This window comes from Trachypithecus francoisi, unplaced genomic scaffold, assembly GCF_009764315.1.
Source record: "Trachypithecus francoisi isolate TF-2019V2 unplaced genomic scaffold, Tfra_2.0 Lachesis_group4, whole genome shotgun sequence".
NCBI classification, from domain to species: domain Eukaryota; kingdom Metazoa; phylum Chordata; class Mammalia; order Primates; family Cercopithecidae; genus Trachypithecus; species Trachypithecus francoisi.
In genome coordinates this window covers 72,136,303-72,149,687 of record NW_022681469.1, presented here as the reverse complement: position 1 = coordinate 72,149,687, position 13,385 = coordinate 72,136,303, and the positions used below count along the sequence as shown (strand labels likewise).

The 13,385-nt window shown below is 40.5% G+C and overlaps 1 protein-coding gene across 6 annotated transcripts in view; it reads right to left on the bottom strand.

Annotated features, from left to right (window-relative positions):
* The window catches only part of AKAP9 (A-kinase anchoring protein 9), a 182,048-nt gene extending 181,093 nt beyond the window's left edge, over nucleotides 1–955 (bottom strand). For 4 of the 6 annotated variants that reach the window (XM_033194791.1, XM_033194793.1, XM_033194796.1 and 1 more), the window contains exon 1: nucleotides 660–955. In XM_033194791.1, coding sequence (XP_033050682.1) covers nucleotides 660–707 — 48 coding nt within the window. In that variant the 5' untranslated portion in view covers nucleotides 708–955. The remainder of the gene's footprint in view (nucleotides 1–659) is intronic. The other 2 variants (XM_033194795.1, XM_033194794.1) reach the window with 2 other exon arrangements.
* Between the last annotated feature and the right edge of the window lie 12,430 nt (nucleotides 956–13,385).

The following is a 13,385-nucleotide window of genomic DNA, read 5'->3' as shown; positions in this document are numbered from 1 at the left end:
GGAACCTTTCGCTCCCCAGAAGTTCCATTCACAGACTGCATTAACATTCCATACGACACAAAAGCGCATGCCATGACAAAGACCTTCAAATACAAACATACAAAGACACGCTTCTAAAAACGCCCCTAAAGCCAAGTTCACAGCTGGCACTTGTGGCACACACAAGCCACTGCTGAGACAGCTGTCACAGGCCAATCACACACACCCAAGAGTGCCAGAGTGCCACCTAAGGAAGACAAGCCGATGATCAGCGTACAAATCCCCAACCCAATAAAGAAAAGCTCCAAATCCCCACCCTGGAAAACACAATGCCTGCACCACCCAGAAAACTCCTTAAAAAATGAAAGGTCGGAGGTTTAGGAGCAACTAAACACTAGTTTACAGCAATACAGTAAAAGGGGAGTTTTATTTGGACATTCACGAGAAAGAAGCTACAACATTCAATCCTCACGGAAGTATTATCAGCTAGCTAGCAGCACAAGGCTTTGTCCCCCAATTGTAAAAAGGGGAGAGGAGGGCGAGGAGAGATGCAGACCCTGCAGCACCTCCCTCTCCTGCAGTGCACTGGGGCTGCGGCGAACTCCGCTTCCCAGACCCCCTCCCACTCCTTGCTAGCCATCGCCTCCCACCGCAGGCCCAGTTGCCTCGGGCTCTCCTACCTTGGCTTTGCCGGCCTCCAGCTTCTTCTGTCTCTCCTCGTCCTCCATGGCCTCTGCAAGGAAGGCAGGGGAAAACAGGGGTTGAGGGGTGGTCGGGAAAAGGTCGATTTCGACGGAGGTGGGACGGCAAGCTCCGCTGCCCAGAGAGCCGAGCCAGGCCGGCGCTCCCCCGCCCGAAGTGGAAACAGTCTCCGCGCTCACTGGCGGATCGCCCTCAGCAGCACGGGAAGCGCCGTCACCGCCGCCGCCGCCATCTTCGTCTCCACGTAAACACACGGCTAGGCGGGAGGGGCTGGAACGTCTGTCCGCGCAGCCGCCTCGCGGGCAGGTGCGTCTGGGGTCCCGCCCCGACCCAGCCCTCCGGGGTCAACCCCCGCCAGGCCTGGGACCGGCCTCCGACCGGCGAGGATCCCGCCGTAGGGAGCGCCCTTCCCGCACATCAATGGCTCGCAGGTGGCGGCCGAGCTGAGGGGTAGAAGGGACGGAGTGTGCCAGAGGCTCCTGGCCGGACCCCCACCCTCCGTCCGAGGAATCCAGTGCTATTAAAACATGAGTTTTTTTGTTTTTTGTTTTTTCCTTCAAGTTACAAAAATAACACACCTAATGGTGAAATTGGCGAATACCTAAAAGCTCCAACGGAAAAGTTCCAGGGGTGGAGGGTGGTGGGGGGGCGGACGCCAGTTTTTCTACCTACATTAACTCCTCGACTCAAGGAATTATGAGAGAAGCTAATTGCTCTTGTTACTTCCTTAGCCTGAAAAGTCCCTCCCTCTTCCCTCCACTGGTTCCCACTCAGTCTCCGGTTCATCCTTCCAGTCCTATCGCACACGCTGCCTCCAAATGGCTTTTCCGACCTCCTGTTCCCTCCACGACAATCAAGACACATCCAGTCAAAACATACTCCCCTCCCCCGACTCCTTAGGGCTTCCCTTTAACAGTAGTGTTCTGAAATGAGCCTGAGCTTCAGAACCTAGGTTAGGGACAATGCCAGACTACACTAACTCTCTAGCTTTAATGACAAGTTACCTATCCTCCCTGAGCCTACCTGGAATTTTTGAAAGGGTTGTTAATATATGTAACTGCCCTAGCATATTAAAACGTCCTTAATGTCAGCTTTATTTCTCCTTGGACTTCCTTTATGTACCCTATTAAAATTGGGTACCCTGCACCATATTTTAATAATTTGTGTGCGTCTTAGTTCAGCTCATACTCCCAGGTCCTTGATGACAGAGAATCATCATGAGTCTTGCTCATCTTGGTTTTACTAAAATGACCAGCACAGAGCTCTGCACTCAATAAACGCTTTTTGGATTGAATTGAGCAGTGTTTATAAATTTAGCATTACTATCTTTCCTTGTTTCCCCTACATGTGCTCCCTCGATCCTTTGTATTCTTCTCCCTACCCTCCAACACTCAAATCTATTCCTGGAGTGAACTACACATTTTGATGTCTCTGGTTGATTACTCGGGTTTCATGTTTATGTGCGGAGAAGAGAAAAGAAAAGAAGAGAGGAAGAGAGGAAAAACAGTTACCTGTAATACAATTTTTTGTCCAAGCATGATTGCTGACAATTATCTCTAAAAGAATATATATATTAAAGGAGAGACTAAAGACCTAAAGTCTACTACAAACTGAAGATGAGTTTTAAATAGCCCTCGTTTAGAAATCTTAGCTTTAAAAAAGATTTTTCCTTAAGTTCTGTAATGCATACATTCTGCCAACTTCTAACAGCCAAGTGCATATTGTCCTGTTATCTCAACCTGAATTGGGAACCAGGTGAAATTAGACATTTTATCATAGAGATAAAAGAATTGAGGCAGTAAGTGATTTAGTTACCCATCAAATTAAGAGAAATGACTAGAAGTAAGGGTTCTAATTGTGCAGTGATTTAAATACTGCCTGGATTGAGGGATTATGTGTGCAGATGCTGATTGCCTAGGAGGGGGAAGCCCCGGGGTATCTGAAGCTATTCCTGTTTGTTAAGGGTACTGCCTTCTCAGTGACTAAGGAAGTCAGCTATTTGTATGTGCTGAAAATGTTCAAGAATACCTTCCAAAGCAACAAGATTATTTCAGTGTTTCCCTTCACTGATGGCAGCCAATCATATACATGTCTATTTTACATAATGGGTGCTCAATCAATATTGAAAGTTAGATTTGTGTTAACTTCTATTAGAAGGGCAAGCATTGGGCACTAGTGCTCTGACTCTTCCTTATGGCACCTATTCTGTCATATCTTGTCCTACCAATCATTCATTCATGTCATGTCATTCACTTATTTAAGTGATTCTTTCAGAAGATATTTCAGCTAAGACTTGAAAGAGATGAGGAGGCTGGGTGGGGTGGTGTACGCCTGTAATCCCAGCACTTTGGGAGGCTGAGGGGGGCAGATCGCTTAAGCTCAGGAGTTCGAAACCAGCCTGGGCAACATGACGAAACCTTGTCTCTACAAAAACAAACAAACAAACAAAAACAATTAGCTGGGTGTGGTGGCGGGAGCCTGTAGTCCTAGCTACTCCAGAGTCTGAGGGGGGAGGATCACTTGAACCCAGGAGGCCAAAGCAGTGAGCCCAGATTGCACCACTGCACTCTAGCCTAGACAACAGGTGACACTGTCTCAAAAAACAAGGGGGTGGTAGGTGGGGTAGAGAGCCATGGAGATAGTTGAGGGTACAGCAAATCCAAAGAAAGGCCCTCAAGCAAGACCATGATGGACCTTCTCAAGGAACAGCAGGAGGAGGAAGTGGCTAGAGTGGAATAAGCAAGGGAAATAGTGGGAGATGAAGTCAGAAAAGTAACAGGGGGCCAGATCCTGTAGAGTTATTCTTTCTTTCTTTCTTTTTTAAACGGAGCCTCACTGTGTCACCCAGGCTGAGTGCAGTGGCCTGATCTTGGCTCACTGGAACCTCCTGGGCTCAAGCAATCCTCCCACCTCAGCCTCCTGAGTAGCTGGGGCCACAGGTGCACTCCGCCACCACCAGCTTATTTTTGTATTTGTTGTAGAGACAGGGTTTTACCATGTTGCCCAGGCTGGTCTGAAACTCCCGAGCTCAAGCAATCCACCCACCTCAGCCTTCCAAAGTGCTGGGGTTAGAGGTGAACCACCATGCCTGGCCTCAGATCCTGTAGAGTTCTAAAGGTCATTGTAAGGACTTCAGCTTGTACTCTGGGTAAGATTAGGAGCCATTGGAGAATTTTGAGCAGATGAATGACATGATTTGGCTTATGTTATTCACAGACATTTGGCTGCTATGAGGAGAAAGGGGGATCAGTTTGGATGTTATTTCAGTAATCCTAGATAATGGGAATTTGGGCCATAGTACTGTAGTGGAGGAAATGATATGGAATTAGATTCCGGATATCTTTTGAACATAGAACCAATAGTATCGTAGGAGTTGTAAATTGGATATGAAGTTTGAGACAAAAAGAAAAGTCAAGGTTGATTCCAACATTTTTGGCTTGAGCAACTGAAGTTATGAAGTTGCCAGTAACTAAAATGGAGACGAGCAAATCTGGGGACCAAGTGTTCAGTTTTGGACATGGTAAGTTAGACATACACATTCGGTATCCGAGAACTGATGTCACCCTTAGATATCAATTAGTCTGGAATTCAGCAGACAGGTCCAAGCTAGAAATAAAAATGTGACAGTAGTCAGTATTCAGGATGTAGATGGTATTTTAAGTTAAGGAATTGGATGAGATAATCTAGGGCCATGCTATTCAATATAACAGCTATTAGCTAGTCTGAATTGAGATGTGCTGTAAGTGTAACACTTTGGATTTGGAAGACAATATTAAAATAAAGTAACTTAAAATATTGCACTATTTTTATATTATTAAAATGATTATATTTAGGACATATTGGGTTTAATAAGATATATATTAATTTCATCAGTTTCTTTTTTTAAATGAAGTTACTACAAAGTTTCAAATTACATATGTGGCTTGCATTTGTGGCTCTCGTTATTTTTCTATTGGACCATGCTGCTCTAAGGAGCAAGTTTAGATAGAAAGGTGTTACAATGACTGAGTTTTGGAATACTTCAACTCTAAGAGGGAGGCAAGGTGAGCAGAATCTGCAAATGAGACTGAGAACAGTGGCTAGCTATGTGAAAGGAACCAGTAGCCAAGCGAAGAAAGTGAAGGAGGAAGGAATGATGAACCAAGACAACTGCTGCTAATAGGTCACGTAAAATGAGGACTGAGAAATAAACATTGGATATAGCAAGGTGAAGGTCTTTGGAGGCTTCCATAGAAGGCACTGTAAATCAATCATTAATTATTTTCAACTGAGTGCAAGCACTGCCTCAGTATCCTTCTTAACAAAGAGCCTCTGGCAGTCATGTCCAATGGAAAGGGAAAGGGAAATAAAATCTAATTGGTATCCTCTATTGGGGTTACATTCTAGTGATTCTGTTTATAACATCTGTAAAATTCATAATTTAAGCTACATTTCTTTTAGTGTTGCTGTGCCTTCCAATAGTAAGAATACTGCACAACACTCATTTCCCCTGAGAGATTAAATACAAGATTTTTTTTGTTTTTTTGTTTTTTTTTTTGAGACAGGTTCTCACTCTGTCGCCCAGGCTGGAGTGCAGTAGCACGATCACGGCTCACTGCAGCTTCGGCCCTCCAGGCTCAGTTGATCCTCCCACCTCAGGCTCCTGAGTAGCTGGGACTACAGGTGCATGCCACCATTCCTGGCTAATTTTTAAAATTTTTGTGTAGAGAAGGGATCTCCCTATGTTGCCCAGCCTGGTCTTGAACTCCTGAGCTCAAGTGATATACCCTTCTCAGCCTCCCAAAGTGCTGAGATTACAGGTGCGAGCCACCATGCCAGGCCTAAATTCAAGATTTCTAAAGGTACTTTTTATATTTTCCACTTGAATGGTACTAGTTCTTTATTGGTAAGATAGCAAACTAGTGTATGTAGAATACCTATGTGAATCAGCAAACAAGATTGTTCTAATACTGTAGTTAAATATTTTGAGCTTTCTTCCACCACCCCACCACCCTACTCCCAGGATATATTGTCACTTCCATGTTATTTGATCTTTCACAAATTAGTCAGGTACGACCTATCAGTCATTTCATTTTAGTCACCAATACATATCACTTAAACCTTGACCTCACAAAAGCTGCAGCAGCAGTTAAAGCAATTCCTTAGATTATGTTAATAATAACAATAATAAACTCTCCCATTTTGAAGGGGACAAAACTTACCTCCTAAATCAGGAGGCAGGACATTACAGTTTGTCTTTAGCCTATTTTCTTGTGGATTAAATAATATTCCTTTAGCCATTTCTTACTAGGTCTGTTTAAAATATATTTGATCATTTTCGTTGCTATTCTCTGAATCTTTGCCAAATTCTCAAATAACTAGTTTAAGTAACCAAATGATTGTCATTAAATATTTGAATTATGTGTCTCTCCATAGCATACTTATCTTGTGTTTCCTATATGCTTAATTCCTATTTGTGTCACACATATTTTAATAGCAATATACCATGATTGAGTTATTAACTTCATTTTCATTTAAATGCAGATCACATTTTTCCCTTACAAGGCTGGTTTTACCTTCTCTTTAGCATGTGGTCTTCTGGAGTTTTCACATGAGTAAATTATCATTATATATTTCAACCATATCATCATCCATGAATCTCTAAAATGTACATGGGCTTTTAAAATTTAACCCAGTTCTTGAAGGCACCTCACCCACTAGTGAATGCTCTATCTTGTTATACAAACCATTTTTAAAATGTTATCTTGTACTGAGTCATATTCCCTCAAACATCTCATCAATGACTCTTCACAAACATATTCATCTTTCTCATTCCTCAGAAGCATTTATTTTTAAATTTTTAAAATTAATATTTAATAGGTGTATATATTTTCAGGGTACATGTGATAATTTAGTATTCATACAATTTATAAAAATCAAATCAGGGATATCCATCACCTTAAATATTTAAATATATCCATCCCCATAAATATTTGTCTTTTCTTTATGCTAGAAACATTTGAATTATTCTCTTGCAGCTATTTTGAAATATATAATAGATTATTGTAAACTATATATAGTCACCCTACTGACATATCAAACACTATTTTGATATGGTCAAAATATGGTCTTATTTCTCCAAACTGTTTATTTGTGCTCATTAATCAATCTGTCTTCATCCCCTAGGATTTTACTAATTACTTCCTTCAATTTTTGAAGTCTAGATTAATATAACAAAGATCTAGATAAATGATCCTATGGTAATAAAACTATTATTTGATTATAAACAGGACCAAAATTATTCAGAGGAAACTTGCATCTATGATTTTTTTTTCCTAAACTAGGTAATGACCTATTCAGTTGTTTAATCATTATGTCTATCTTCATGACTTTGCTTCTTTTTAGAAGACATTGTCCATTAGTATTTCCACCAAACACTTCCAACCTTCACTTGCCATGCAAACCACCCCAAGCTATGCACAAGGTTTTCCCTCCAGTGGCAACACTTCCAAACTATTTCAGTTAATGACCTTCTTCCAGTCTCCTCAACTTGATATCTTGGAGTTACCTCTGTTTTTTCATTTTGAGACAGGGTCTCACTGTGTCACTCAGGCTGGAGTGCAGTGGTGCTATCTCAGCTCACTGCAACCTACGCCTCCTGGGTTCAAGCAATTCTCCCACCTCAGCTTCCCAAGTAGCTGGGATTATAGGTGCATGCCATCGCGCCTGGCTAATTTTTGCATTTTTTGGTACAGATTGGTTTTCATCATGTTCACCAGGCTGGTCTTGACCTTCTGCCCTCAAGTGATCCATGTGCCTTGGCCTCCCGAAGGGCTGGGACTGCAGGCATGAACCACCATCCCCAGCCAAGTTATATATTTTATTCCTTTCTACGTCATCCATCATATTAGATACTATGCCCTGTGAGCTTTTTTTTTTTTCCCAGTATCTGACTCCTTTGCAAATTTTCCTTTTCCATTGCCACCATGGTAGACTAGTCTAGTCCTTTATGTCGTATTTCAAAAATTCCAGAAGAATCCAAGCAATATGGCTGCCTCATTCGGGGCAGCTGCAGTAAACATACGTGTGCATGTGTCTTTATAGCAGAATTATTTATAATCCTTTGGGTATATACCCAGTAAAGACATTGCTGGGTCAAATGGTATTTCTGGTTCTGAAATAGCACTGTTTTTTAATCATTTAAAATACAAAATTTTTAAGTCTACAGGTATAATTATTATTTAGAGTTGTTAAGTTTGCTGATTTTCCTTTATGAGATAGATTTTAACTTTAATCTTTATACATTCTATAGCAGTTTTAAAAACTCAGACATGGCCAGGTGCGGTGGCTCACGCCTGTAATCCCAGCACTTTGGGAGGCCCAGGCGGGCAAATCACGAGGTCAGGAGATCCAGACCATCCTGGCCAACAGAGTGAAACCCTGTCTCTACTAAAAATACAAAAAATTAGCCAGGCGTGGTGGTGGGCGCCTGTAGTCCCAGGTACTTGGAAGGCTGAGGCAGGAGAATGGCGTGAACCCGGGAGGCGGAGCTTGCAGTGAGCCGCGATCCCGCTACTGCACTCCAGCCTGGGCGACAAAGCGAGACTCTTGTCTCAAAAAAAAAAAAATCAGGAAACAACAGGTGTTGGAGAGGATGTGGAGAAATAGGAACACTTTTACACTGTTGGTGGGATTGTAAACTAGTTCAACCATTATGGAAAACAGTATGGCAATTCCTCAAGGATCTAGAACTAGATGTACCATATGACCCAGCCATCCCACTTCTGGGTATATACCCAAGGATTATAAATTATTCTACTACAAAGACACATGCACACGTATGTTTATTGCAGCACTATTCACAATAGCAAAGACTTGGAATCAACCCAAATGTCCATCTGTGACAGACTGGATTAAGAAAATGTGGCACATATACACCATGGAATACTATGCAGCCATAAAAAAGGATGAGTTTGCGTCCTTTGTAGGGACATGGATGCAGCTGGAAACCATCATTCTTAGCAAACTATCACAAGAAGAGAAAACCAAACACCGCATGTTCTCACTCATAGGTGGGAACTGAACAATGAGATCACTTGGACTCGGGAAGGGGAACATCACACACTGGGGCCCATCATGGGGAGGGGGAGGGGGGAGGGATTGCATTGGGGAGTTATACATGATATAAATGATGAATTGATGGGTGCTGACGAGTTGATGGGTGCAGCACACCAACATGGCACAAGTATACATATGTAACAAACCTGCACGTTATGCACATGTACCCTAGAACTTAAAGTATAATAAAAATAAATAAATAAATAAATAAAACTTAGACATTATGTTAACATATGAATTACATGGGTTGATTCATTGATTTCATATCTTCTACTACAGTGGTTCCTAAACTTTAATGTGCTTGTGGATTACATGGAGTGTTTATTAGAAACATAAATTTCTTAGGTCATGTTTAACAAGTAGCCTATGTGACAGTGCCAGTGATGCAGGTGATCTGAAGGCAAGCTTTCTGTTCTGTAAGTAATGATTTGCCAAATATGTATCAACACACATGTTAAATTATTGTTTCTTTTTTATGATATTAATTATAGTCTTTGTTACAGAATTCAAACTTGGGGAGAATTATAAATGCTATGATTCCTAATAGAGGAAGCACATCTTTAAATAATCTAGGTTTGAAAAGTAGGCAAAATATATTAACAATTCACAGAAAAAGAAATGTAAATAGTACTTTGACATGAAAAATTGCTGGACCTTGCCCAATAATGAGACAAACACAAACTAAGATACCATTTTATACATACATTAATTAGGTCGGCAAAAAGCCAAAAGTTTGCAACATACTATGTTGGCATGGTTTTGGGGAAACAGCCATTCTTACATATTGTTGGTAAGAATGCAAAATGACATAATTCCTGTCAAGGAGGATTTTGCAGAAACTAGCAAGATTATATGTATTCACTCTTTAATCCTGTAATCCCATTTCTGGAAATCCAACCCACAGATTTACTGGCAAAAGTGTACAATTATGTATATACAGGTCTATTCATTGCAGCATTGTGTATAACAACAAAAGACTGCAAACAAACCAAATTTTCAATAGTGAACTGATTGAATAATCTTTGGTAGATCCACACATGGGGTACTTAACAGCTGTGAAATAGACTCAATCTCTGTATGCTGATATGACACAATCTCTAGAATATCATTAGATGACATAAGCAAGGTATAGAACTGTGTTTATAATGTGACGGTTTCATGTAAACAAAAGAGGTTATATGAGTGTGCGTATGTATTTGAAACAATAGAAGCCTAAACCAAACACTTTTTTTCTTTTTTGAGACAGTTGTTGCCCAGGCTGGAGTGCAGTGGTGCAATCACAGCTTACTGCAGCCTTGACCTCCAGGGCTCAGATGTTCCTCCCACCTCAGCCTCCGATGTAGCTGGGACTACAGGCATGCATCACCATGCCCGGCTAATTTTTTAATTTTTTGTAGAGATGGGGTTTTGCCATGTTGCCTAGGCTGGTCTCAAACTCTTAGGTTTAAGCAATCGGCCCTCCTCAGCCTCTCAAAGTGCTGGGATTTACAGGCATGAGCTACCGCACCCTGCCACCAAACACTTTAAAAAACAGTTATCTATAAAGGGAGGGAGAGAAGACGATACATGAAAAAGGATGTAAAGGTAGACTTCTCTGAATGTACATAAATGCAATGTTTTACATAATGAAAAAACAAAATTAAATCAAAATGGAAACAAAAAAGAATCCCTTAAAAAGTACTAACACTACTGTACACCAATGAAGTAGCATAAAAACACTGAGGAAAGATAAAATGCAAAATAAGTGATAGAATTCAAAAATAACTATTTTGCAAACCCCAAAGAAATAATGGATTTGGGCAACATTTATCAATGAGTGTTAAAGCCATTAGTTGTAAGACTGATTGAAACTTTTCTAATGAAAGGATCAGGATATACCATCTAAACCTATTGATCAGACTCACCATCACTCAGAGTAGAACAACCAGACATTACATGCCTTATAATGTGATGCAACAGGAAGTGCAGTAGTACTACCTATGTAGTGTTCTTGACTTGAAAAAGAACCAGAATCAAATTAAGCCTCTGTAGCCAAACACTAGTTTATATGGAATCCAAGCGGCGAAAGGATGAGTTAAAGGACACCGTGAGAAAACAGTCATCCAGATCTAGAATGTGAGACATTCTACATGACTAGACCTTGTACGATTGTTTTCTCTAATGGAGGGGGAAAAGCAGACAGTCCTAGAACAACAAGACATAGATGCATAATCAAATAAAGTTTGTAAGCATCTTCTGAACTCTGTTTCTAACAAACAACTGAAAAAATACATTTTTGAGACAATGCAATGGACTGGGTATTAGATGATGTAAGGAATTATGTTTATCATATAAGGTGAGGTGGATATGTAAAATGCAAGTGTCCTTATTAGCAAAAAACTAATAAAGGTGATGTTCATAGAATACATTTTATAACTCAAAAGTCATTCATTTTGACCATTACAAGAGGTCACCATCAAGCATTTCCAGTTCCCAATCCTTATATAAATATTGTATTTTTTAGTATGATATTCATTGGTTGTAAAGTCTCAGGTTGAGCATTTTGCCAACCAGTATTTGATTCTCATTTTATTTGCAAATGTACTCATGACCAAATAGCTCTCCAAAACTTATAATATAAAATATACAACTTATTTGTGTATATGTATTTTTAACATGTTATACTATATTGGTATAAGTAGTGATTTCACAAAATTTGTCCTGGTTTATGATTTGATTACTTTTGCATTCTTATACAGTAGGGAATGTAGATTTGTATATCAATGAAATTCAATTCTGCATAGATTGACCATGGGATTCATTAAAAAAAAACAGCTTAGGTGTAAAGACATAAAATTAGAAACAGATAACTCACTCTAGTATCAGTGTTGCTGTACTTTTCATGATTACTCTTTTTTCCATTACCTGTTCAGATAATGAAAAACATAAATTGATTTTCAATAAATGTTTTATGACAATTTCTGTTCTATATGTTTTAATCCAAATTGCTATAACAATCACTGCAGTCCCTAGGAACTAGAGATGAGAAAGTAGTGGAAACAATGAATTCACAGAGCCTGTGTACAGTTTTGATCTCTTCTCTTTAATCTCCTTTGTTTCATCTTTGATAATTTATGAAAGTTATATCTGCACAAGACAAGCTAAACAGTAGATTAATATAATAATCAGAATACTTGAGCAGAACAAAAAACTGAATCATCTAGCTAATGGCTTCAATCCTCTACTGTCCCCTTTTTTTTTTTTTTGAGATGGGGTCTCGCTTTGTCACCCAAGCTGGAGTGCGCTGGCCAGATCTCAGCTCACTGCAAGCTCCGCCTCCTGGGTTCACGCCATTCTCCTGCCTCAGCCTCCCAAGTAGCTGGGACTACAGGTGCCCGCCACCTCGCCCAGCTAGTTTTTTGTATTTTTTAGTAGAGACGGGGTTTCACCGTGTTAGCCAGGATGGTCTCGATCTCCTGACCTTGTGATCCGCCCGCCTCGGCCTCCCAAAGGGCTGGGATTACAGGTTTGAGCCACCGCGCCCGGCCCCCTTTTTTTTTTAAAACAAAACTAAAAAAACTCAAGAGAACCTTTCACACATTCTGTAATACAACCCCTGTCTTTTGCTTCCTCCCCCAATCTCTTTCATCTCCCAAATCAAACTTTTCCAATCTGCCCTTTAGAACTCACAAGTGTATTATAGTTAGCAAAATCCCAGATATCTCAAAACATTTTCTCTGATCTTTCTCCCTTCACTTCTTATCTGAAACTCAGCTCTCCCCTAGCATGCTGCTTTCCCTGCAGTCTTCTCATGTGGGAGCTGTTTCTCTCCCAAAGCCCTAGTGTTAATGGGCTTAGAAGTGGGATAAGAATCTTACCCTTTACTGTGTCAACAGACTGTGAACCCTTCTGAAGTTCATGCTATCAGATGGTACCACCTATCAACCGTTCTATTACAGATCTCAACTCCTCATTCCTTAAATTTTAGACCTGCCCTCATTGACTCTTTTTACTATAATTTCTGTCATAATTCTTGGTGATTTCAATATTCATGTAGATGATCCTTCCAGTATCCTGATCCCTCAGTTACTTGCCCCTTTTTTTTTCTTTCTTCTTTTTGAGACAGTCTCACTCTGTCACCCAGTGCAACAGTGTATTCTGGGCTCACTGCAACCTCTGCCTCCTGTGTTCAAGCAATGCTCATGCCTCAGCCTCCCGAGCAGCTGGGACTATGGGTTTTCAGGCACATGCCACCATGCCCAGCTAATTTTTTGTATTTTTATTACAGACAGAGTTTCTCCATGTTGGCCAGACTTGTCTTGAACTCCTGTTCTCAAGTAATCTGCCAGCCTCTGCTTCCCAAAGTGCTGGGATTACAGGTATGTGCCACCATGCCCGGCTTCAGTTACTTGACTTTCTATCTTCTGATGATTTTGTAATCTATCCTACCTAAGCCATCCTTACCTACTGTTACATTGTAGACTTTTTCATTACTAATGTCTGTACCCCTTAATAATTTCAATTTAAAATATCCCATTCTAAAATACCCCCTCTTATTTTTCAGCTGATTTCCTTGGGGACCCTAACTTCCAATAATTCTTTATATAATGATGTTTAATCTGTTGACC